Below are 26,661 nucleotides of genomic sequence, written 5' to 3'. Positions count from 1 at the left end.
AAGTTAGATGGGGGAAGGGTAAGCTGTGACAAAGTGAGAGAGAGGCATGGACATATATACACTACCAAACGTAAAATAGATAGCTAGTGGGAAGCAGCCGCATAGCACAGGGAGATCAGCTCAGTGCTTTGTGACAGCCTGGAGGGGTGGGATAGGGAAGGTGGGAGGGAGGGAGACGCAAGAGGGAAGAGATATGGGAACATATGTATATGTATAACTGATTCACTTTGTTATAAAGCAGAAACTAACACACCATTGTAAAGCAATTATACTCCAATAAAGATTTAAAAAAAAAGAAAAAAAGTTAGGGCTTCCCTGGTGGCGCAGTGGTTGAGAATCTGCCTGCTAATGCAGGGGACACGGGTTCGAGCCCTGGTCTGGGAGGATCCCACATGCCGCGGAGCAACTAGTCCCGTGAGCCACAACTACTGAGCCTGCGCGTCTGGAGCCTGTGCTCCGCACCAAGAGAGGCCTCGATAGTGAGAGGCCCGCGCACCGCTATGAAGAGTGGCCCCCACTTGCAACAGCTAGAGAAAGCCCACGCACAGAAATGAAGACCCAACACAGCCAAAAATAAATAAATTAATTAATTAAAAAAAAAGTTAGATGAGATTACGGAGGAGAGAATGACAATGCTGGGGGAGGTTTTTCAGAGGCTTTTGGTGAGTCAGATTGTGAAGGATAAGTGAGACCGTGCCTGGTGGAGAATGGCAAGCCATTGGGATTGTAACTGGTGGCACAGCTTGTACAAAGGCACACGTAGAGAGTGAGAGGGTGTGGCATTTTGGAGCTAAAACCAGGCTTTCAGTTTAGGATTTTTCTCTATAGGGAATTAATAGATATTTCAAAGCAGACAGGAATGGAAAGATGGAATAATAATAGTAATAATAGTCTTGAGGACCATTCAGAAGGAGATTCTAGAGGAGGTTGGTATTGCAGAGAACTCTAGGGTGGTCTTTTTTTCCTTTTAAAATCACCCGGATAATGAAGAGCTCTCTATATCTACATGCAGTTGCTTAGTCTAAGTGACATTAATTAGTTAACATAATTATTCCATATTTAAGAAACATCTTTTGGTTTATCTCCCGTTAAGAGCCACCTATTCAACTTTCATATAAAACTTGTTCTAAAGATATGTCTAGATATTTAGCTTGAACATTCCAGATAATTAGATATAGTGAAAAAGTAACATTGTTTAGATGAGTAGGAATACTATTCAAATGATCTTGCAATAAAGGTTTGTTGTTTGTGGGGTTTTTTCTTTTTTTAGCAGTTCTTATTTATTTTTTATTACATAGCATACATGTTTATTATAGAAAATTTAAGAAACAAAATAATGAAAGAAAACAAAGATTATCTCTAGTTAAGAAGCAAAGATAAACTATTTGGGGGGTGTATACTCTTCCAGTCACTAAACAATGTTTCAATGTTCATTCACATTCCAGAGTTCAATGGCTCTGTTTAATACTGCTTTATATGAAGGAAAATGGTTTTCTGTCTTTACATATTTTTGCGACTGAATTACCATGGCACAACTGAGAGTTTGGTTAATTTATTATTACAGTACATTCTGATTTTCATTTAATATCTAAAGTAACTGCTTCACCTGATTAAAATTTTAGCCTATTTGATTAAATACTAACAGAGTTTAATTTAAGTTGCTATTACTCTTTTCTTACCACCAGTTAGACATTCTTCAGAGTGCTAAAGCAAAAAGGAACCTTAAAAAATTATGTGGTTCACCTTCTTAGTTTACAAATGCGGGTACTTTTCTTCCGTGCTTTTGTTTCCAGTGACTTTCAGTTTAGACTTTCTTTTGTTAAGCTCTCACTTGATTGCAGTCCTCTCTCTTTCTGGTCAGACTGTTTTTCCATCTCTCAGCCAATGGTACAAAGAAAAGGGAAACTGAAGAGAGGAGATAGCATATGCCCGAGAGGTAGAAGGAGCCGGTGTATGTCTGGGTATAATCATATAACCAGCCTATACGGAAGGAAGGATTTCTGTTAGTGATGCAAACCTTTCCATTAGTAGTTCTCAGCCATGAACCGTTCCTTGAAGGAAGGAGCCTCCTGTACTTACTAGTCTGTATTGTGACCCATTAGAAAGTTAGTCAAGCTGCTTACCTGTCTTATTTTCTATTGATGAAGTTAAATCAATTCCATCTGAGTTAGGGGTTTAAACGTTGGGTTAAAAGTAATTGTGAACCCAGAGCCCATCTCCAGTCTTGTATTGGAAGTTGGAGAAAATTAGGAACACGTACCGTTTCATTTTACAATGAATTTTATTAGAAGACCACTATTCTTACGAAGAAAAGTATTGTGAATTACTATTTTCCAAAGAAAAAAATGAGAACTGATTATTATCTTTTTTTCCTTCACTGAACAGACATTTGAATTCTTACTGTGTTCCCAGCAACGTGCTAGGTGTTGAGGATATGATAATGAGCCAAAACAGACATGGTCCCTGCCCTCATAGACCATATAGTTTAGTGGGGATTTGGTATTAACCACATAAATTACACCTGCGATAAAGGCTGTGAGGGGATGGATGGTTCAGGAGGTTATGAGAACAAATGAAAAGGAACTGACTTACTTGGCCAAGTGGGTTAAACAATGACGATAATTCCCCCTGAAATCTCAAAGTGCTCTTTTAAAAGCAAGAATTGGGAGGGTCCTCAAAATCATTTGGCTAATGGCACATACTAGAACTTCTTAGGTGAAACGCTTTTTTTTAAAAAAAGTGTGAGCTTGTGGTGGCAAAGAATATTTGTGCAAGGCACCAATGTTTATACATTATTGCAAAAGTCAACCCTGTGAAAAAGGCAAATAATGTCTCAATATTATTATGAAAATAGTTTTGACCTCAGGCTCCCTAAAAAGGGCTCAGGACCTCTCAGGGAGTCACAGTCTTTTCTAGATTATTGTATGCATATTATGTTTGTAGATGCAAACTTACAATCTGGCTTTTATAAGTTTTTATATTTAAAATCTTGAAAAACCTTAAGTCAAGGATGTTATTCTGATCATTTATTCAAAAAATTTTGGTACTCTATGCCAGCACAGTTCTGGTTACTAGGGATAAACCCATGGACAAAAATGGATGAAAATATCTGTCTGCATGGAGCTTACATTGTATCTTTTGATTTTCACTTATGTCTTGGAACATGATTTCTCACTGGATGTGTAGAGTATACCCTTTTTTTTTTTTTTTTTGTCTGATTGTGTGTCTCTATCTCCTCTCCTTTTTATTCTCTTACTTGGCTCTGATAGAGACTTTCAATTTTTGTTTGTTTGCTTCATTAGCTTTTTGTTTCCTTTTCTTAATGTAATGAATGAATGGAATGTTTTATTTAAATTCAGCTAACTTTAACTTGCTTTTACTGTTTGATCAGTGACCTCAATTAAATGTTTCTTGGAGTTAAGCAAAATAGTGAAACTGACTGGGACAAGTCTTTGTATTATGTTGATTGACCTTTAGATATCTAAGAAACGGTTGACCAATCTGTCAGTTTTTCTAGAAATTTCTATGAAGGAGGAACTGTGGAAAGCAGCAGCACCCCCTCTTATCCTTTGTCATTCTTGCCTTAGTCCCTTAGTATAGCAGTTTACCAGTTTATATATAACCTGTGAATTGTAAGACAGGGGTATTTGAAGTAACACTCTAGGAAAAGACTACAAATTCTTGGAGAGGGAGGTAGATAGTGCTGCTAAAAGGTCAGGAGGGTAAAGCTAAAAATAGTGAAACTGAGTTGTTTTATAAATCCTGGAGGGACTAAAACAGTTTAAGAGAAAACTGCTTATAAGCCTTTCATTTCACACACATTTAAAGTCAGAATGTTGTTTCTGAAATGTGAAAGATTAAGATATATTTAGTGTATTTTCTTACCAGGGCAGGGAATTACTTAGCATGCTTTAGAACTGTTTCCATGTATTTCCATGCAAAGTTTCTATTTATTTATTTATTTATTTATTTATTTATGTTGTGTCGCACAGCTTACAGAATCTTAGTTCCCCAACCAGGGATTGTACCTGGGCCCCTGTCAGTGAGAGCGCTGAGTCCTAACCACTGGACTGCCAGGGAATAACCAATGCAAAGTTTAATGAAATAATTTGTTTTAAATCTGTTTCTCCCATTCATGCTTGATTGTTGAGAGATTAGTATATTTTAAAATTCTGTCTCTAAGATCTAATTGCCATTCCATACGATAATAATGTGCAGTTGAGTATTTAGTTTTGAGATGTTATTTATAATAGCAAATATGAGGTGAAATGTAAGATGCAGGACTATATTGTACTATTATTAATTAATTGTCCTATGAAAATATTAGCTTCATAATCAAGCTTAAATTTAAGTGGCTACTAGGTAAGTTAAATCCATAGCTTTGCTGCTCTAACCAAACATCTCTGTTTGGTTGGAATAATTAGCCTTTCCCCACCATTGAAAGTAAAATAAGACTGTATAGGGAATTGGCTGGCAGTCCTGTGGTTAGGACTCCTCACTTCCACTGCACGGAACGCGGGTTCGATCCCTGGTCAGGGAGCTAAGATCCTACACGCGACGTGGTGCAGCCAAAAAAAAAAAAAAAAAAAAAAAAAGAAGAATGTATATTTGATCTGATTTTATTAGGTCTTTGTACTTTTTTTATAATAGCACGAAATAGATGTATACAAATGCACTTTCAACCCTAAACAGTTTCAGGGTTATTGTTGGTAGTTCAGAAACCACTGCATTCTAATCATTTTCAAATGGAAATGCACGCATAAGTTGACATTCAAAAGACTGGGTTTCTTTGTGGTCATAGCAAAAGCATTTGAGTGGCAGAGAATACCAGCCACAGTCCAGGAAAGCATGCAATGGATCTGAGCCTCCACTCCATGCTAAGGAATACTGTATGTAGCCAGCATTCTGAGGAGTACGCTGCCTACTGGTGCAGACTTCCTAAGCTGAAGTCCCCTCTAAGCATTTCCTTGGTGTCTCCAGACTACCTGCATCAGATTCACTTAAGATGCATGTTAATTGTGCAAATTCATTGGCTTCCTAAGCATACTTCCTCCTAGGTGGCACCCAGTTGATTCTTACATACAGTAAAGTTGTTGTCCAAATTACTTCTTTATAGCTGTAACCCTTGTTCTGTGTAGGAATATCTAATAATGTTTCCTGTGATAATTTAAAACAACTAAGAAGATAGGCCTCAACTTCCTTAAACAGTTTTGCAAACCAGTTTTCTTACAGTCAACAAAAAAAGGATTGGAATAATCTTTTAAGTTTGATGTTTAATATAGAATCTAAATTCATTTTTTTAAATGTCAACATTTTAAAAATGATACTCTATATCATTTTATGGGTTAAGCCATACACGTTTAAAAATGAGTTTAACATCTTGTCTAAAAAGTATTCATATCTGATATCTCAGAAGTTGATTTTCAGCTGATTTATGAATCCTTTTCAATAGGATTACTACTGTAAGTTTATTATTGGTCATCTTGTTAAGATTTGAAATACCCCTAGAAGGCCCTTAATTCCAAAGTTCCTTGATGGTAGTTCAAATTAGTTGCTGAGGATTCTGTAAGTGACTGGCCGGTGTTGAACCAGAGCTTCTAGCTGTTAGGCTGTAGAATAGTGGCAGACTTCCAAGGTGTGCAGAGACAATGAACTTCTCACATTCTTGGGGTCACTGGAGCTGCCCACTGGCTGTTAGCAGCCTTGCCATTTTACTTAGAGTGTGCTGTACAAATATTTCCTGTATGTGCCATGAAGGGAAAAATCTTGGGAAACATGGTTTAGCAAATATAAACCTCAGTGCCTTTTAAGACAGGAGCTCTCTGAAGGCCTCATGATAGAAATTTGCCATAAGATTTACTGGTAGTGCTATAAGTATTGGCTCTGTGTTGTAAGTTTTATTAAGAGGATTGTGGTCTGTGTTAGGATTTTGAAACTTGATTCCTTGGCCTTGCAAGGAAAGGACTACCTCCCCTCTCTCCTTTTTAAACCACAATAGAGAGCTATTTGGAATTTATTTTTGATGCTTTTGTAGGGATTCATTAATCCTAGGAATGCTGTATCAAAGTAAGATTCTGTGGGTTTTGTTGCTTATGGGGAAAATAACCACTGGATAAAGAAATGATTTACATTGTTTCCTTTTGCCTCTTCAGGGTATAATATATTTCTCAGGATTTAAAGGACAGAGAACTTTGTTCTGCCTTCTCACTTGTCCCCCGTATCCCCAATCTCCAAAATGGACTTACAGCAGACCAAAAGGTTGAGTTGCTTGTGTGTTTGTTTTCCAAATAAAATTTCAGGCCGTAGAGAAATTCTCAACTGATAGGCCAAGATGACTGATAAAACTCTAGAGGGCATGGTTGATAAAAGGTGGAGTGAGGACTGGGTGGAATATCTGTTTAACATTGTATCTGAAATGAGGATGTAATAGAGATAGGAAATGACCTGTCATTTCATGAGGAGATGAACTTGTCTGTGTTCATGGGACAGAGAGACAAGCTTAGATGGATGAATTTCCATTTTAGCCATTGTCTTTTCTTGTAAAGCGCAGATAAAGAGTTAATGCAGGACTTCCCTGGTGGCGCAGTGGTTAAGAATCCGCCTGCCAATGCAGGGGACACGGGTTCGAGCCCTGGTCCTGGAAGATCCCTCATGCCGCGGAGCAACTAAGCCCATGCGCCACAACTACTGTGCCCGCATGCCACAAGTACTGAAGCCCGCGTTCCCAGAGCCCATGCTCCACAATAAGAGAATGAGAAGCCCACTCACTGCAACTAAGAGTAGCCCCTGCTTGCTGCAACTAGAGAAAGCCCATGTGCAGCAATGAAGACCCCACTCAGCCAAATATAAATAAAACTACATAAATAAATTTATAAAAAAGAAAAAAACTTGGAAAAAGTTAATGCAAAATTACCAGTTTTGCTCCATGGTGTTTCTGATGAATTGTGAGGTTGAATAATAATAGCAAGAGGGCTTCCCTGGTGGCGCAGTGGTTGAGAGTCTGCCTGCCGATGCAGGGGACGTGGGTTCATGCCCCGGTCTGGGAAGATCCTACATGCCGCGGAGCGGCTGGGCCCGTGAGCCATGGCCGCTGAGCCTGCGCGTCCAGAGCCTGTGCTCCGCAACGGGAGAGGCCACAACAGTGAGAGGCCCGCATAGCGGAAAAAAAAATAAAAATAAAAAAAATAATAATAGCAAGAGAGAGATGTACTTCTTCTTTAGGAACTAGTTACCTTTAGCTTATTCTGGAGTACAATCAACTTATAGTTATTTGGCATTAGAAATAACTCTCCTTGAATTTGTTGAAAAATATTATTTTTGTGAAATATCTGCTTGATTGAGTGAAGCTTTACTATATTTTAAGGTCATTTTTATTATACCAAAGCTTAGGGTGCCTTCATTTAAAGGTAAGAAAATGGAGACATGGGTTACAGTGGCTCAACCGAATTTTCAATTCATGAAGTGGAAGAAGAATGCAAGTTCTAACAATTCTCAGTTTTAGACATTTTAGACTAAGTCCTAATGTTAAGCAGTGTATGTGGCTGACAGAGTGAATGCTATACCATGATCCAATAAGGTATGAAAGAACATTGAACAAATAATTTTGTCTTCTCTTTGTCCATGTGGCAGCTAGTAGAGTTCTGTGCTAATAAGTTGCTTAATAATTATTGACTGAATACTGAGTTATAATCAAATAATTATTTGTGAACCAAACAAAAACAAAATAAATGGACAAACCAAACCAAACAAACATGTAGATACAGAGAATAGAGTAGTTGTTATCAGAGGGGAAGGGGCAGGAGGGAGGGCTAAATGGATAAGGGAAATCACCTGTATGGATGGAAAATAAATTTTTGGTGGTGAAAACAAAAACAAAATTATTTATGGCATTTTAAGGGAGTTTTCAGAGATTTGTGATTTAAATTTTTTATATTAAAATAAATATTAGCATAATATATGCGCTCATCAGTTGGGAAAGGGGGGTGTATGTGGAAGAGAGAGGAACTACATTCGGTGGTTTTGTTTTATAGGCAGCTGATATGGGCTGTTGGTGGTTTTATTTTTATTTATTTATTTATTTGTTTGTTTGTTTGCGGTACGTGGGCCTCTCACTGTTGTGGCCTCTCCCGTTGCGGAGCACAAGCTCCAGACGCGCAGGCTCAGCGGCCATGGCTCACGGGCCTAGCCGCTCCGTGGCATGTGGGATCTTCCCGGACCGGGGCACGAACCCGTGTCCCCTGCATCGGCAGGTGGACTCTCAACCACTGTGCCCCCAGGGAAGCCCAAGTGGTTTTATTTTTAAATGAAATTGAACAGCCATTAGCATTTTGAGCTCATGCGTCAAAATACCTCAGGTACAAGACTAGGAGTTTAACATAAGTAACTTATATCTGTCTTGTACATTGGAGAATATGACTGTATACTTGTTTTTTTTGCCGAAGGCACTATTTTTCTATTTAGATTGCTTTCTGCAGGTGTACTTTTGTTAACAGGGGTCTATTAGAAATGTATATTAAGTTTTAAAAATATTAATACTTTTTATTTTTCCACAACCTTCCAATGCTTCCATCTTGATGTCAGTGTATAGTTCTGGATGCCATCTACCAGCAAAAAAACAGCATTTGGGTTTGGATGAACAGTGACATTTGGTCTACCCTTGGGTCTACTGACCACCTAGGTCAGGAAACTAGAAAAACCCGGAAACTGGTCCAGTCTGAAGCAGGCCATATTATTAACTAAAATTGAATTTGTTGCTGAGTATTGGCAAGAATAGGGAGAGCTGTGGGGTGGAGTGGGCAGGGTGGTCGCTTGTGGGGAGTGGGGGGGGGATAATTTTTAAACTATTATTTATTTCAATCCCTGTCAATTTTTTTTTTTTTTAAATTTATTTATTTATTTATTTATGGCTGTGTTGGGTCTTCGTTTCTGTGCGAGGGCTTTCTCTAGTTGTGGCAAGCGGGGGCCACTCTTCATCGCGGTGCGTGGGCCTCTCACTATCGCGGGCTCTCTTGTTGCAGAGCACAGGCTCCAGACGCGCAAGCTCAGTAATTATGGCTCACGGGGCTTAGTTGCTCCGCGGCATGTGGGATCCTACCAGACCAGGGCTCGAACCCGTGTCCCCTGCATTGGCAGGCAGACTCTCAACCACTGCGCCACCAGGGAAGCCCAATCCCTGTCAATTTTAACCAAGATCTGATGGAGAATTTTGTTGCCACTGTATTTCTTATCATAATCACCATTACAAAAGATGTATAAATAATTTTCTTGCCCATATGCTCTATTTACGTTTTTTTAAAGAAAAAAGTAACTTTAAAAAATCTCGGTTATATGATTCCTTGGGTTTCCTATGCTTTATATTCCCCTTTCCTTGAATTTTTAAAATATGCTGTATAGAACTAACTTGTTTTTCTTTTTTATTTCCATACAGGAAGGAGAAAATTATTATTCATGTACCATTTTTAACTAGTCTTTTGACTGAGGATTATTGTGAAACATTTTACTGTTTGCTAGATTCCTTATTTTAAATACCTGTAATCTTTTATAGGAATTTCACCTTTTGTAATTTGGTAATAACAAGTCTAGGTAAGTAAAAAATGAGGATCTCATACAGTTCGGAAGATCTAAGTTTGGTTTAGAATTTAATATTTTATAACCAGTAAGCCTTTCGATTTAGTTAAAGCTAAAGACAGTAACGTAACTTGCCTGTACCAGTTGGGGGTTGAGTGGATCTGTAACTCAGTATTTCTGATGTTCTTTAGTAGTTGCTGCTGGAGTCAGAAGTTAGGAACAAATCTAATGGCCTTTGTAAAACCCTCTTGTCACTTCACAGAGCAAGGACCTACAGCAAGGGCTCTCCCGAAGTCTCCCTTCAGCAAGAAGCCTAGCACTACATTGTAGTCAATGAGAAACCGTGGTACAGAGCAGGAAACTAATTATAAACTGAATTATATATTATTATCATAATCTTGTTTAAGATACTCTGAGCAACTCCCAGACTGAAAACCTGTACTTAAGCTTTCAGCAATAGCCTTATCACTTCCTTTGACTTTTTTGTAGAACTTAAAAAATTTATGATTGCCTAAATAACATTTTCAGAGTTAGCAGGTAAAAATTCTACCATGAGCTCTGTCTTTATCCTCACATACAGTGCTAGGGTATCATGGACATTGGGTAAGAAAAGGCTTGTAACTTTTTTTTTTTGACTCACTAATAGTAAGAAATGTGTTTTACATCACATATGTTTTCTGTTACATAGGTGTGTGTGCGTGTGAAATAAGTTTCACAATAAAGTGATGCACTCTGATTTCTAATCTGCTCGTGGTCCTTTTTTATTTAAAAAAAAAAATTTTTAAAGATCATGACCAACAAATTGGTTTCAAGACCCACACATACATCTATAGCTTTTTCCTTTTAAGTAATACTCCTCACAAAACTTGCTTTGTCTTCTCATACATTGAACTCTTTAAATATTTTTAAATGTATACAAAAACATTTATCTCTAAACATGTAGTTTTGTTATTTGCCTTCATCATTTGAATAAGATATTCTGTGCCCTGGTATTTGTTACTTCCCTACACTTTTGGCCTAATACGCTTGAAAAGTTCCAAGACATCATTAGGACAGCCAGTGAAGAAGGGTCAAAATTGAAAAAATTCATCAGCAAACTGTATTTGAACTCTGTATTTCACTGACCTGGATACTAGCCATAGAGTAGCTCTGCTAGCCACCTCTGGTGCTTGGTCTTTTACCACTCCCTGTATAACAATTCTGGGCTATAAAATTCTAGCCTGTTTTCCAGTTACGAAGTATTGGCTGAGTTAGAGCTCATGGGAAGAGGTGTGTTCATAAATGCAAATAAGGACTTAGTTGTGTATTTGTGTAATTTTTTCCTTTAGATAGGTATACCTAAATTGAAACTCAGATAGTGGTACATTGTTTTACCTTCAGTAATAATTTCTTTTATTAAGTTTTTATACTTTTGATATTTGCCTTTAAGTCTTAAGTTCATAGAGGTGTAAATCTAATGTCATTATAAAACTTAGTTTAAAAAAATGATAGTGGGACAAGATCAGACCCTTTTTCTGTCTTCAGGACTGAGGGAAGCAGAAGTAAGTTTTAGGCTGAATTCCTTTTTGTGGATGATTGGAAATGCTGTACTAATTTGTAATTCAACTATATTGAGAACCTATAGTGTAAGATACTAAAGCTTAAGTCTGTTTCCTAAAGAAATTTGTGTGAGTAGGCAGTCTTTTAATAGTCTTAGATTAAATGTTCAGCAAGCACAAAATGTCCCAATAGGTAAAAAGTGAATGTAAAACAATGCTTCAGTCTTAAAGTTGACTTAAAAACAGAACTCCCCCAAGTTTTACTCTACTTGTATTTAATGTTCTCCAGTGGCCCCACATAGCCTCTCCACAGATTCTGGCCTTAATCCAAGACAGCTTTTGTTTGTTTTTGTTTTTAACCATCATAGGTCTTTGGGCATCTGATAAAACTCTGGATTGTCTCCCCAGAGAAGTAGATATACACACAATCCCTGCTCTAAGACTCCCAAGAGAATGTAAGAATCTGCCTAGTGCACATCTGTTGAATTAACCCTGAGATTCTCCTGGATTAGTGATGGAGTTGTGAGAGTTGGTATAGGAACAGCAGAGGTAATCATCAGTTTCTTTTAACCTGATAACGTCGTTACGTGTTACCATTAATCATGGATCAGCATTTTGTTTCATTGCTTTTGAAGTTTACTCAGAATGTGGGTAAGCTGTTACCTGCTAAAGGTGGTCCAGAAAGGACAGCCATCCCAGCAAAGAAACTGGCAAGCCCCAAGAACCTGTGTACCATAGAATTCCCAGACAGATCAACCTGTAGGGATTAGAATCCAGTGTTAGCCATATTGAGGGTGAAATTCTGTGGAGACCTTTGCCTACAGAGGGGCAAATACTGTGTATGTCATCTGAAACTGTGAACAGTTGACTTCTGAGGTGATTTGGATGGCATTTTACCCTGATATTATGAAAGAGCTGAGGCAGATAGGGAATAGTAATTTCAGTAGGCAGACAGTGTTTTCATTTTATTAGTAAGGAACGTTGGTTTTTGTTTCTTTTTTAAAATCTTTTAATTGGTTCAGGGATACTTTTTTCCCTTGAACCTCACTGCTCTTCTCTGTTAGGAAATGGTATTTACAGTTGGAGCTGACAGTGGTATTATTGAATCCACCTATGGCTGAATACCAACCATTGGTTTATAAGAAATCAGATATCTCAGGAGTTGATTTCAGCTTTAGAAAGTTTGATTTTTGCTTAAGCCTCATATAAGATCCTGCAGCACTTATGCTAATACTGATATCAGGTCAGAAGATTCCGGGGGATTCTGTTGCAGCACACTGGGGGCCTAGTTCTAAGAACCCATGGGGTTCCAAGAAAAACCCAGAAGTATTTGTATAACTCAGTTCTGTTCAGGTCTAGGACTTTATGTCAATTTGGGGTAAAGATGGAGAGGAGTTAAAAACACAATGTCCTTATTAAAGTATACAGAACTTCTCTCAACAAAAGAGAAGCCAGTGCTGGTCAGGAAGCCCTTTTTTCTTTTAAGGAACTCTTCCAAGATGTGTCTTAGAACCAAAGAAATTTCTTGACCTGAAGGAAAGAAGTGAACAGAAGTCTAACCTGGGAGACTGATAAGCAAAATGGAATCCTTCTGATCCCTATTTTGCTCTTCTTTCCTGTCCCACGTCCCACGGGGGGATAGTCCTCTCACCCCCCCCGGCCCCACCCCCCCAAGGTAAGATGAATAGCTGGATAAGATATAGCTACAAGGTTTCTGAGTATGTTTGTTTTTAATTATAAAATTAATACAAAATATGTTTTCTCTTTTGGGGAGGTGATTGTTAACACTTTTACTAAATGGTGTAAGAACATTAATGAGTACGTCTACTCACCAGTACAGGAAGTATCAATGCCAGGTAACCACCGGAGAAAATGGCAAAGAAGATGGTATAGGTCATAAGTAGTGGAAATGTGGTGGCAAAAGGAGCAAGCAGGTTAGTGATGCCGCAGAGGATGAGGTAAGACTTGTGGTAATGATACTTCTTGATCCAGTTTTGATCAGCAACCCATCCGGAGATAATCTGACTGACTGTCTCAATGATACCTGGAACAATATTGAAAAGGTCTTATGAAATCCTAATTCCATTTTCCTAGCCCTTTTGAAAACTGTAAAAGGCATCTTTTCCTAAGTAATATGACTTCATCCTGAGGCTGGGACATAAGAGAAAAAAAAAAACGGTTCCATTTGTCTATCAATAGATTCTGTCATTTACTTACCTATTCCAGACACATCAATAAAATACCAGAAAGGCTCCTTCAGAGTTGGGTAGAGGACTCACCAGGTATTTTTTCTGACTGTGTTTGGGAAACTCATACCACCAAACTGGGAATACCAGGTTATAGAGAACGCTGGGCTCCCTTGAAGTGGTGAGGAAGTGAGATTTCTTGAAGATTAGTAAACCCACAGGTTAGTGTCCTGGGGAAGTCATATGGTGGAAGACTGGAGTATAAATAATAAAGTCTTATGGTGAAGAAAAAAAACAGATGTTGAGACTCATAATTGTATATGAGGTTTTGGTAATTAAGTCCTTCTCCAAAGGCTATTACGTTTAACTTGAAAATATGTAGGAAGTCCGGAAATGGGAGATCATCTCTTGAACACTGGAACTATGGTGTAACTTGAATAAAATTTAAGAATAACATTTTTCACTTAGTTTTATGATAACAGAACATTCTTATCCTTTATCCTATTATATGTTAATGTAGCAGTTAAATACTGAAAGATTTTCACCAAGAGGAGCATGAGCTGCAGTTGTTTTATACTTAAAATTCTTCCTATGGTTCAAACATAAATTGCTCCACGAAAAGGAATTAAAAATTCATACTGCCATCTCTATATCTATTTTTACAGTTATTTCCTAGGATACATACTGAAACTTTATTATGTTCTTTGGTCCTGCTGTGGAGCCCTAATCTGATCTAAATTGATACTACCAGACGCTTTAGTGGAAAAAAAGTCAGTTTAGCTATGTATCTTTTTCTTGTGTACACAAGTTTTATTTGACTGAAGCAGTTGGAAATGGGGTGCAGTCAGTTTTGCAAGGGCTTGGTAAATAGGCTTTTCCAGAAATTAGCAAGGGAAAAGTTAATGTTGAGCTACTGAGAATTTCCAGATAGAGCAAACCAGTTCCATTTCATTCATTTTCATTTTTTTAGACTCCCTATTTTGTCAGTTGAAAGAATCCATCTCTTCTAGATCAAGCATTCTGTTTCCATACATTTTTATAAGTACTCAACTAAAATGATTTTTTTTTCATTCTAGTTCATTTTAAATGTCAGCCTACCCATTAATGACTAGCCTTAGTATGCTTATTTATCTTATCCTCTTACTTTGAGTTAAAGGGGGAAAAATTCTTAGCTACAAATACTACTAGAACATTATTGAATGCTTACAGTGGTTCATGTACTATTCTGAACTCTACATGCATTGCTTGCTTAATCCTAATAACCTTCTGAGAGTAGATGCTATTATTCATATATTACAAGGAAATTGAGACACAGAGAAGGCAAGTATCTTGCCCAAGGTCACACTGTCATACACTGCAAAAACTTGAAAGTCTAGCTCCAGAACCAATCCTTTCAACCACTGCACTGTGCAGCCTACCTAGGATTGTTTTTGCTTGCTAAGATGGCTGTTGTCACTGAGCACCAGCTTTCTAAAGTTCGGTATCCAACAAATACTTAGATACTGACATATGAAAATAAGACTTGCTTTGGGGTCCGTTGTCTGGTAGGGAAGAGCCTGTGTGCAAGATGCAGTGACAGGTTGGAGGGAAAGTCCTGCTGCTCCCACCAGCCTCAAAAAACTTGCTTTTCTGGCCTTCCCACAACTCCTTTTTTTAAAAAAATTATTCTTCTTAAGCTTTTTAAAAATTAAATTTAATAAATTTTTGTAAAATTAAGTTCATTTCTCCTTTTGAGGGTGAGGTTGAAGTAGACTTTCTTACCAGCTACAGAAACGAGGTAGGAGGCGTCCATGATATTAATCCCCAGTGTTTTGGCTCTGGCTACCAGGTGAAAGGTGGGGATGAAATATGCCAGCTGACTGAGGAGAAAAGACCACGTAAATATGTAGAAAAAAGGATTCTTAAGAAGAGAAAAATCAAAGAGTTTTTGTTTGCAGCTCCACAAAATAGTCTTATTCCCATAACTTTCTTCATTAGTTTTTTGGAAGAGTCTGTTCCTGTTAGGTTCATTGTTGAACTCTTCATTTTGATTTTGTGAGACTGTTAAACTTATAACAGGTTGTCCATCCTGCATAGTATTGTCCCTGATGGCAGACTCTTGTATCTCACTGCGGCATGATGTTTCTGTCCCACATGCTGCCTCTGGACCACTTGCAGAAAAGCTGCTACTTTTATCTTTAATATCGGAATTGCTCTCGCTTTTGATATGGGTGGGTCTCAAGAGCATACTAGAAGGCACCAAATGCAATGTGATTGCTCCAAATAATATAAGGGCACCTAAACAGGAGAGAGAAATTGAGAAGTTAAGCTAAAAATTACCTCTCTCATTTCACAATACTCTGTATGCTTAGGCTCAGAAGAGGCCCCACCACTAAATATTCAGTCATAGTGCAGTAATTCCTGAAAACACTGCTTTGTCCTTGTATTTAGCTGAAAGCATTTAAATCCATTGACTTAACTGTTAGCCGTACATACTGCTGTATCCTTGTGAAAACAGGGAGTCCTTGCAGATAGAAAAGGGGAAAGCTGTGCCACTAGGGGGCATGGAAGGAGAGTTATTTGTGCTAAAGGAAAGAAAATGGTTTGGGGTGGGGGGGAAGTCATTTCAAATGTTAGAAAATTACAGTGTGTTTTAAATGTCCTGAAGGGAGGGTGTAGATTTAGGTACAGAAAATACAGAATTAGGTAACGGGAATCATTTGGAAACTGCCTTAGAAGAGGAGATAGCCTGTCATCCCGTGATGTTTTAAATGTCCTCGAAAGAAGACATGCCAGTGTTGCCTTTGAAGCTGAGTAGTTGCTTGACTTCAGCGTGTCCTGACCAAAGCTGTGACTTGGGTGTGTTGCTTCTAGAGATAGAATTAGCTGTAGGTTCTGCTATCCTGTCTTATGGATTTGTCAGCTGGTCTTGTTCACCATGAGACTACTGGTGGTTTTTTTAATCAGGAAAGGAAAAGTTCAACAAAACTGCTCTGTGGATAGGAATAGGCTTATATATTCACATATATGTACATATACATAGATTTTTTTCCCCAATACTTTGAGGTTATTTTAATCCAAATGTTTTATCTCAGGTATGAAGAAAATTGTGGAGTGAATGGTTTTTATTCATTTGTGAAAATTTATAGTTGACAGTATATAAAAGATTAAGTATTAAGGAACATAATCCTCTTTTCACTCAATTTTTTTCCGTCTATTTTAGTGAATCTGATGGAGGAGACTTTTTTAAATGCAGATTTTTTTCTTAAAGAGAAAATTTGAAGAGAATGCTTTGAGTAGAGGATCCTTGTTTCCGCAGGAGTACCGCTTTCCCTGCAAAGGTGTGTTTCCCCAGCCGCATAGATTGCCCTCCATCCCCTCAGACTTGAACTCTATGGTGAACTCTGAGTTGCCTGCATGACGGGCAAAGCCTGCAAGTAGTTCAGAGTCTCTTTTGCCATATATTCTCCAAGGAAGAATACTTTACTTTAGAATCATGCTCACTTCCTCTGTAGTCATCATAGAGAGGGCTCAACATTAAATCTTACAGAGTTGATGGTTCAGAAACTTAGAATGACTCACCTGTCCAGTCATATAGATCTATCAGGACTTTTGTAAAAGGCGCCAACAGAAATGTCAGTCCCATCCCTGAACGGGCAATAGCTGTAGAAAGAGCTAATCGTTTTTTGAAGTATTTGGTAGTGACCACAGCAGCGACTTGGTACAGGAAAGCAGAACCCAAACCTAAAAGAAAAACATAATAGCTTGGAATCACTTTCACATTAAGTGGCTTGGTACTGGACAAGATATTCTCCTGGACCTGAGATAATATAAGTAGGCCTTTTGAACTCATGGAGAGTAAAAGGGAAGGTTCCTGGTTCCATTTTTTTTTTTAAGTCTTAACTTTTACAATGGACTCACCAGGTAAAAATCCCATAGTCACACAAAGAAAGGGAATGCTTGTAGCCCAGCTGCTGATCAGATATCCACCAGTAACAAGGAAAGCCCCAAGAATGGAGGCAGTTTTCTCTCCAATTATGTCACAAATAACAGCAACTAGGGGACCTTGGGAAAAGAAACAAATGCTAGTTAAATGTGCTCTGGCATCCCTTATCTTCTGGTGTGCAATTTAAATGGGCAACTGAAGGGAAATAAGAGGACTCTACATTTGTGTATCCTTCAAAAAGGTGTCTGTATTGAGTTTCTTAATATTCCCAGCCCCACACTATTTTGCTTTTAGGAAGAAGTTTTGTTGTTTTTTGTTTGTTTTAAAGAAAAGATTGTAAATAAGCAGGTTTGGAAAGGAAGCTTGCTGAAAATGCATTGTGAAACCTCTGCAAAAAACGGTTGCCTCTAGCGACCTATGACTAAGTTCAATTATTTATCTACACCATGTTCTAGCTCCAACTAGAACTAAAGGAAGAGGAATTGGTTCTGTCTTTTAGAGCTTTATGGTCGACATTCCAGTTGAGAGACTGGCTCACTGGACCTCTATTAAGACACTGTTGAAAGAAACAAGGCATGAAAATTGAATCATGGAATTAAATAGTTGGATTCTTCACCTTTCTTTGTTTAAGCACTAATTTTTCTAGTTTTTCCAAGTCAAGCGGAGGCTAAACACTGCAAGTCCTTTTCTCAGCTTTACATGTTGATAAATGAACCTGAGTTTTAGCAAAGCTTCAGTCTTGATTGACTGACAGGTGAGTCTTCTTGGGATTGTCCTTTGGTGGTCCTTTTCCTTGGACAGCAAGCTTATTGATGGCTTTATACCTGCAGAAAAACGAAGCGATGACATGATGGATCCAATCCAACCAGTTTGCTCTGAGGTGCCTTCAAACTCTTCTTGAAAAACCACAAAGAAAATTGCAAAAGTCTTGGTCATCCCCATCACGAATACATTTACCTAAATCAAAGCAGACCAAAGAGTCCAAGTCGGGTGGTGAGTAAGCCATTACAGGGGAGGTTGGAACTGCTGGAGGCTCTGATTCTCTGTGTCACCTGTATTTTACCAGTTTGTTTGCCAGTTCCTCTTTGTAACATTTTAAATTTTAGGGGCGGGTTGTCCACTTGGAGTGTCTAATCACTTTACATGAAAGCATCTCATTTAATTCTCATTACAAAGGCATGGAATAGGTGTGTCAATATTGTATTAGAAATTCAGGAAATTGAGATTTAGCTTAAAAGTTGCTCAGGATGGGGATGCTGGAGCTAAGACTTGAACCCAGATAGACTGACTCCAGACCAACCACTATACCATCCTGTTACAGTAGCATCTGTTAAAAACAGCTAATTCCAGTTACCTTTGTGAGAGATGTGTGTTGATCCAAAAGAATTGTTCTGTCAGTCCTTAGGTTAGCTTTGCTTTAACTCTGCTTTTGAGCTGAGTACCCTCCCTCACCTGGTATATAAATACGGCAACCATAATAATTTATCACCCAGTTGAAGCTCTTTGAGAGTGAAAAGTAGTGCTATTAATTGATGCCTGTACAGCAAGGGTAATGAGGATGTATGGTCACCTTACAGTTGGGTCATGTGCCCCACCCTTTTTTTCTGTCCCATCTAACCCTTTTGCCCGCACCACCCTCCTTCCTTCCACTAGGGGGAGCTCCTCTTTTGAGGTCAGGTTTTCTTTCAGTGGCGTACCAGCTGTTTGTTTCTTGGAATTCTGATTAGAAGTGGGGCAGTGAGGAGCAAGGTTCTGAGGGGAACTAGAAGGGAGGCCTAGCCAGGCTCTGCAGTCAGTCAAAGCCCAGGAGCCACATGTACTCACTCTTGTCTCCAGGGGCTTCTTAGTGGCCCCTTTCCTTTCCTTTTTTTCAGTGGCCTTGGTGTTTCAAGGCCACTTTCTCTGCTGTCAAGCTGGCTAGGCATTGTGGAAGGACCACAGATCCTGGGTTCCTTTTCACTGATTCTTTCTCTGTTCACCTGGTAAATATTTCCCCCTGTGGTTCTGCAGTCATCTCACTTTATACCTGCCCCATAGACAACCATTCAGTCTCAAGGTTTTAATTACCACCCTTGAACTCATGGTGTAGTTGTGAATACTGTGTTCCATCTGCAGTCAGCCTGCCTCGGCCAGAATCCTGGCTCTGCTTCCTATTAGGGGTGTGACCTTGGGCAAACTACGGAAGTTAAGCTTCCTCTTTTATAAAGTAGAGGAAAAGTAAATGTCACCTAGCTCATAGGACTGTGAAGACTGAGAAAATTCTGGTAAAGTAATACTTAGCACTTAATACTCAAACTATTAACTATGTTTTTGTTATCTTGTGTAACCATTCTGCTCTCCCAAGAGCTCGAGACTCATATTAATGTCTACCATATCTTTCTAACTCAGGTTAACTTATCCAAAACTAAACTCATCTTTCTCTTATCCCATGCCTACTCTTCCTTTTCATTTCTCTTGATTGGTACCATCCACCCACTCACCCAAATCAGAGACCTGCCTCCACTTAGGAACCTCCTTCCCTCAGCCTCTACCTACTGAATAAAATAACCAAGGCCTTCCCCTCCATCCTCTCTGCTAGACTCTTACTTCAGACTAGTATTATTTCTTGTCTGGAGTAAGGGACTAGGAGTCAGTGGTGGTGCTCCAAGGTTGCAAAAGATGGGGTGGTGAGGAGGAAGTCTCTTAATGTACTTTTTCCCATTCTGATTTGATAGAAGCTACAAGACTTTCCTTATTTAGAGTGAACAATGCTATGGACACCAGGGCTATATATGCAAAAATGAAAAAAGCATTTTATCAAGCACTTTGTAATCATAACGTGCCTTAAAGGCACCTCTATCAGGAAATGAGGCTAGAGAATATACATGAACCTTAAATGACCCAGACTTGTTTCTTTCAGTTTAAAATACAGGGCGGTGATTGCCTCCTCTCATGAGCAGGGAATGTGACAATGAGGCGTCATTCTGTAAAATTACCCTTCCTCTTTTTCTGTGGACATGGGTTCTGTGCTGGCATCTACACGATGCTGGCCTCTATGTTCTTAGCCATCTGAGTTTGGCTAGCTACTGGTCCCCCCAATTTAGCACCTTTCCTCTCTGGTCTTTCCTTGGTGTCTGGGCATAGCAGCTGTAAGTGGATATGACTTGTCTCTAATAACTGGGTCTGTGCCTTCCACTGTGTATATCATGAAGGCCAAGGACATAGCCTTTGTAGCCACCCTGCCTCCCTCCCTTAACTTGTAACCTTCCAACTTTGTTTCTGTTTTGACTCAGAGCTATTAAAAATCTTTTCCCCAAGGTCCAGATATTCCCTTAGTTAACTAAGCAGACTAGATAAATCTATATTATACTATTTCATCTCATGTTTTGGACCAAGGTTGATGGGTTTCAGTCCTGTTCCAGAGTCCACATCAGACACTGTACATGGGCTTACCCCATCATCCATCCATCCATCCATCCTCCCATCTGTCAACAGGTATATATTGAGTGCCTACTGTGTTCCAGGCTATTTACTAGGGCTTACAGTGGTGAGCAAACAGACTTGGCCCCTGTGCTCATGGAACATTCAGTCCTGGGACACAGGCTGAATACAGAAAACAATCATGCAAGTATGTAGTTATAAAGTATGGTAAGTTAGAATATGAGTCTTTTTTTTTTTTTAAAGTAGGGAGCTCTTGAAGAACATGTTATTGAGTTTTTCACTCATCTTTTCAGGAGCTCATCTATTATAGAAAAGTAGACTTGTAACTTATGCAGACACAAAAGCATCGTCATCTTAAGTACCCACATTACCACTGTGGGTGATTGGCCTGAGTTAACTGTTAACATTTTGGGGACCCAAAATGTTTTTTTTGTGTGTGTGCTTTTATAAGTAGCATCACACCCAAAAAAAGTGGGACATTGTTTATTAATCTGGTTGTTAGACAACTTTTCTTACCAGCAACTAAATTGATGAAATAACTTCCTATCCTCAGAGGATAATACAGGAAAAGGAAGGGTGGTTATTGGGGAGAAAGGTGGGAGAATTAGAGATCCTCACCAACAATGCCAGTTCTGCAAAGCCTGTGATGTGGGGAGGTGGCCCCAGTCACAGGAAGGCTCTCAGACTTAGGGTGTCCTTAGTTTCCTCTTCAGTAACACTTCTGGGAGGGAAAAAAAAGAGATTCCACATTCTTTGGTAATGAAGCTAATGTTTAACAAATAGTCCTGTGGTTCGGAGTTTTGTATTATGTATATCCTGGCTGAGGACTTCTTCCCCTCCTTTCCCCTTCTCTGTCATAAGGGAGGAGGTGTGGTATTTCTACGTTGTGGGCTTCAGGGTAGTTAGTAGTCACCAGGACCTGCACTCCCTTCCCTGGGAGCTTCTTACTGTAGGGCTGGGCTGGGGAGGAGGATCAGGAGGGAAGGGTGTCTTTGTGAATACATCTCAAAGTTAACTTACTTGGGAACACTTAAGAGGAATTGGGGAGCTGGTGCCATTCTCAGGGTGGTTTGGGATATAGCTGTGATGGGATTCACCAATCCCATCAGAATGAGCATGCTGAGTCACATCACCACTGTCTCACATAACGACCCCAAGAGCTTCTGGGAGGATGAAGGAAAGAAGTTAATTAAAAAACAGAGTGCGGAGTCCAGCTGCTTATGGATGAAGGAGAAAAATCAGGCTCCAGTTTCAGAATCCACATCATTCTCTCCCTTTCCAGACATGTCAGAAATATACATTGGGCCTAACTCTAGCATAAGTTATGGTTGGCGGGGATGGGTTGGGAAGTGGACAGCAGGCAGAACAGAAGAAAAGTCCCTGCCCCCTAGGAGAGACGGAGGTTGCTTCCAGCAGGGTTACGTCTATGCTGGGCTGAGCTGGGGGACTCCCTCCCCACCCACCCCTGCAAAAGCACTTTTTAGCGGTTTCCAGTGCTACTTCTGGGATGGTTAAATGTACGATTGTCCCCAAATCCTAATTGCCATGCAGCGAGGGCAGAGCTGCTGATAGTAACTGGAGCAGAGCACTCTGTAGGTTTAAGGAGGGGTAGGAGACAGGATGGAATGCTTCTGCTTTCACTCAAGGAGGACATTTTCAACTTTCTCTTGGGTTCATTGGCAGTTCCTGGCCTTGCTCTAACCCCCTTTCCATTCAAATGTCAAGGATTTCATAAGTGATCTTAGTCTGCTCTGAGCCTTTCTCAGGGAGCCTTCTTTCAGGCAGTAGCAAAGGGGAGAGTAAATTCTTACCAGGAAGAAATGAAACACAACCATCCATCCCCAACCTCCATCCAGGGTTTTCGTGTAGGGTCGGACCTTCCCCTCCCTCTTCAGCATGATGCTTCGTTTGTTTTAAATGCAGAAGATCCCTGTGACGAATCCAAGACAGAGTTGACTCAGTTGACAAAATGATCTTAACTTTTATTTCCTCTGTGGTATAAAACCACTTGTACTGTAATTTTTTTTCAGCCCACCTCTGAAACTAGATGATTTCTCCTCATTTCTAAAGTTTACAGACTCTCTGGAGTTTATAGACTCTCTGATCTCAACCTCAAAAATACAAGCAGGGCTTTGTACCATTTGGCGGATTTTTGTGGAGGTCTGCTGCCTGGCTTCCCCTGGAAGTCCACAGGGAGCTGACAGTTCTCTTGGAGTATGTCCTTAGTTACATATAAAGTCTGCCCGACTAGACTGTCCCCTTATCCTCGTTTATTCCATAATCATGATCCAGGCAGAACCATGGGAGAAATGAGAAAAAGATAACAAAAGGCTGTGATGTGAGGGACATCAAAGCCACCACATAAATCTCTCTTCCATAAATCTCTCTTGAATGGCCTCTGAAAGATGACCACTCAGTTCACTTCAGGCAGGAATAGCAAAGGAGTTGATCGCAAAGCCTGACCTCACTGATTGTGGAGTGGCCATTCCTTGCACTATTCTCCCCCCAGGTCTGCAAACCAAATCCTAGGGCAAGCTGTGCACCGTCCTCTGGGTAAGCTCTTGACTTTAGAGAAATAAAAAAGGGATGGGGAACTTCAGGCTTGGAAATTCCCTTTCACAGCACTTGCTAAAATGAAAATGTTCTAATGGACTAAATAGACATGACAACAACATGCAATGACTGTTCCTCGAATGGATCCCAGGCCAGAAAAAAGTTGGAAAGGACTTTAGGAGCTGCGTTGGGGAAATTGGAATGAGGACTGTATAGCAGACCAGGTTAGATCTCTTAGGGGTGACGGTGGTCTCGTGGTTCTGCCGAAGAATGTGCTTGTTCTTAGGAGGCATGTGCTAAGAAGCTCAGGAGTGAAGTGTCATAGAGTCTGCTGCCTTCTCACAAGTGGTTCAGTAAAATAAATATATATAGAGAGAAAAAGCAAAGAGAAAATGTAGATATTCTGAGAGAGAGGGCGGCATTCTTTATTTGCCACCGGCAGGTAGGCAGGCAGGCTCTTTCTTCCTGGGAAGGAGAATCTGCCAGCACGGCGTGTGGTACGGCTGTCTGTCTGGTGAGCAGGCCGCGCAGGGAGAGATGCCAGTTGTTCAAAACACTATAGAGGACCAACCCCAACACACAGTCCCATTTTCATCCTACCTTTGATGTGGTGTGTAGCAAGGGAATCCTCCACAGACTTGAGACAATCTGGGAAGAAGAAGAAACTATACAATTTTCCAGAATGTTGCTCTTTTTCTAAGGCGTTTCATTCTTCTGCCCTGTGAAAACAAGCAAGCATTGTGAGAGCCCAGGGTTAGAGCCAATTTAGGCACTCCTGCCAGTGGACTTTACTTCCTGAGGGGAGGAGGAAAGACTGTAATTTGACATCATCCTAGGCCCTCCCTCCACCCAAAAGCAAGCATCAGAGTAAACCAAGTAGAAAATCCTTTGGGTAACTGTTGTTGATTAAACCTGGAGGCCCTCACACTAAGGTGGCTCTAATGCCAAGTTGGCCTATGTTAGCAAACCAAAATCAAAACAGGTTACGAAATGGAACCTAAGGATGACCAGTCACAAACAGCCAGTCAGGAATTAAGCTGTGGCCCATTAATGACTTCCTTGCTTCGCTTCTGCCCTCTCTATAAAAGCCTCTCCCTGAGCTCCCGTTGGTGGAGCGCTCCTAACATCTTCCAGTTTGACACTGCCTGGTTTGAATCCATTTTTGTTCAAATAAACTCTTAAAATTTTTAATATGCCTCAGTTTGTCTTTTAACAGTTCTGGTGTCAGAAGAGGGAACAAAGGAAGGAGGCCCCGAGCAGCCACAGATAGGTATCTGCTGAGCCCATTGGCTTGCTGGTTTCTAGCTGCCTCTGGAGGTGTGGGTAAGTCCCTCTCCCACCCCAGCTCCGCAAGCTTTTGCAGTATGAACTGTCAGACTTTAGTTGAACCTTTCTTCTTCCAAACTGGGTCCAGAAACTGGTTGGAGTCAGCCTGGGTCCGGGGTCAGACTGGGTTGGACTTAAACTGGGCTGGTCCTGTGTGAGGTCTCAGGTGAATGAAATTTTGTTTTAAGGGTGAACAAGTAGGCTATTCTTACCAAAGATAATCTTGTACTACAGTAGCCACAGTTTATCCACTTATGAGGTGCCCTAGAGAAAAAGGGATCCCAGCCAACCCTTACAATAAGGGTAGAGGGAAAATTATTCTTCCTCCTCTACAGTTTCTGGTGACCAGGATGACACCTGCTGGGACACTCCACTTGCTTTAGAGCCTGCTGATGGGATCCCGGGAAAGCTGGCAGAAGCCCATAAAGGGTGAGAATTCTTACCAGAGTCAGTTCTTCTGGACCTCCACCTGTGGTGCCTGGTTGAGAGAGGAAGGTACAATTTCACAGTGTTCCTTCCATTCTAGATTCAGATTGGCAGGAGAAAAATGTTTGTAAGAATTAGATCTTTGGGGGCTTCCCTGGTGGCATAGTGGTTAAGAATCCGCCTGCCAATGCAGGGGACATGGGTTCGATCCCTGGTCCAGGAAGATCCCACATACCGCGATGCAACCAAGCCCGTGTGCCACAACTACTGAGCCTGTGCTCTAGAGCCCTCGAGCCACAGCTACTGAGCCTATGTGCCTAGAACCCGTGCTCCACAACAAGAGAAGCCACCACAATGAGAAGCCCGCGCACCGCAATGAAGAGTAGTCCCCACTCACCGCAACTAGAGAAAGCCTGCATGTAGCAATGAAGACCCAATGAAGCCAAAAATAAATAAATAAAATTTATTAAAAAAAAAAAGAATTAGATCTTTGAATGGTGGTTTGTGAACTTTCATTTAAGTCCCCACTTGTTCTTGGTCTTTTTACTCCCAGGGACAGCTATAGCTTTCTCATTTATCTTGTTATGTCCTGAGAACTTGGCTTGGCTTTCTGTCCATCAGGGCACACAGGTTGGCAGTTCTTACGTGTGCAGGCAGCTCAACTGTCACATTGGGGACCCCCAAAATGTGGCTGGACAGAAATGCGGGTTATCAGCTACCAGGTGAATTGTCTTTCTTTCTTTCTTTCTTTTTTTTTTTTTTTTTTTTTTGCGGTACACGGGCCTCTCACTGTTGTGGCCTCTCCCGTTGCAGAGCACAGGCTCCGGATGCGCAGGCCCAGCGGCCATGGCTCACAGGCCTAGCTGCTCTGTGGCATGTGGGATCTTCCCGGACCAGGGCACGAACCCGTGTCCCCTGCATCGGCAGGCGGACTCTCAACCACTGCGCCACCAGGGAAGCCCTAAGTCTTTCTTTCTTTATCTTTGGGAGTGGCTCTGGATCTTGGGGCTGGGGGAGTAGTATCTTTTGTACTTTCTTTGGGGATGCCTCTTGCATCCATGGTTAAACCATGGTTTTGTTTTTGAGTCATTTGATAGGGATACCTTTAGTTTAAAAGTAAAAGAAAAGTTTGTTTAGTATTGCCAGGAATAGTTACTGTTTGTCCCACCTAAAACGTGTTAATAAAATATTTAAAAGGATTTTTTTAGTGATCTTTGTGGTTAGAAGTTGGCCACTCTGGGGAGTTCCTTGATGGCCTAGTGGTTAGGATTTGGTGCTTTCACTGTGGAGGCCGGGGCTCGATCCCTGGTCGGGGAACCATCCCACATGCCATCCTGCTTGCTGCGTAGCGCGGCCAAAATGCAAAAAAAAAAAAAAAAAAAGTTGGTTATTTTGGAAGCTGATATTCAGAGCCTGATAGGAACTGTTTTTAAGGGCTTCTCCACCAAGCCGAAATGAAATTATGTACCCAGAAGGAAAGAAAAACATTCTGAGGCCACTGTGGAAGAATTTACTAAAACATTCAAAAGATGCACAGCTCCAAATCTGGAACATAGGAATCTTTTAATTTTCATCTTAGTTGGAAATCTCCCTGACATAAAGAAGCAAATTGAAGATAATATAGTTGGATGGGTGGGTTCACTGGGCCTCAGGTGGCAACCCAGTTCTTTGAGGAATAAAGAACAACTACTTGTCTTACAAATCGAGTTTTGACAAGAAC

General features: G+C 40.3%; 1 protein-coding gene across 3 annotated transcripts; it reads right to left on the bottom strand.

Annotated features, from left to right (window-relative positions):
* Positions 1-443: 443 nt before the first annotated feature.
* Positions 444-25,133, bottom strand: SLC16A4 (solute carrier family 16 member 4). 3 transcript variants are annotated; one of them, XM_029228441.1, is made up of 8 exons: positions 22,448-25,133; positions 18,041-18,173; positions 17,192-17,335; positions 16,853-17,014; positions 15,053-15,568; positions 12,938-13,149; positions 11,769-11,862; positions 444-1,980 (listed from the first exon to the last, which is right to left on the bottom strand). In XM_029228441.1, exons 1-8 carry the CDS (start codon positions 22,532-22,534, stop codon positions 1,820-1,822), a joined length of 1,509 nt encoding a protein of 502 aa, XP_029084274.1. In that variant the 5' UTR covers positions 22,535-25,133; the 3' UTR covers positions 444-1,819. The 3 variants fall into 3 exon arrangements, with proteins under 3 accessions (XP_029084274.1, XP_029084273.1, XP_029084272.1); XM_029228440.1 differs by lacking the exons at positions 18,041-18,173; positions 22,448-25,133 and having other exon boundaries at positions 17,192-17,417; XM_029228439.1 differs by lacking the exons at positions 18,041-18,173; positions 22,448-25,133 and having other exon boundaries at positions 16,853-17,417.
* Positions 25,134-26,661: the final 1,528 nt, after the last annotated feature.

The sequence above is a fragment of the Monodon monoceros genome, unplaced genomic scaffold (assembly GCF_005190385.1).
Source record: "Monodon monoceros isolate NGI ecotype Baffin Bay Population unplaced genomic scaffold, NGI_Narwhal_1 Super_Scaffold_18, whole genome shotgun sequence".
Lineage (NCBI taxonomy): Eukaryota > Metazoa > Chordata > Mammalia > Artiodactyla > Monodontidae > Monodon > Monodon monoceros.
The sequence above is the reverse complement of the archived record's forward strand: the minus strand, read 5'-3'. Positions and strand labels throughout refer to the sequence as shown.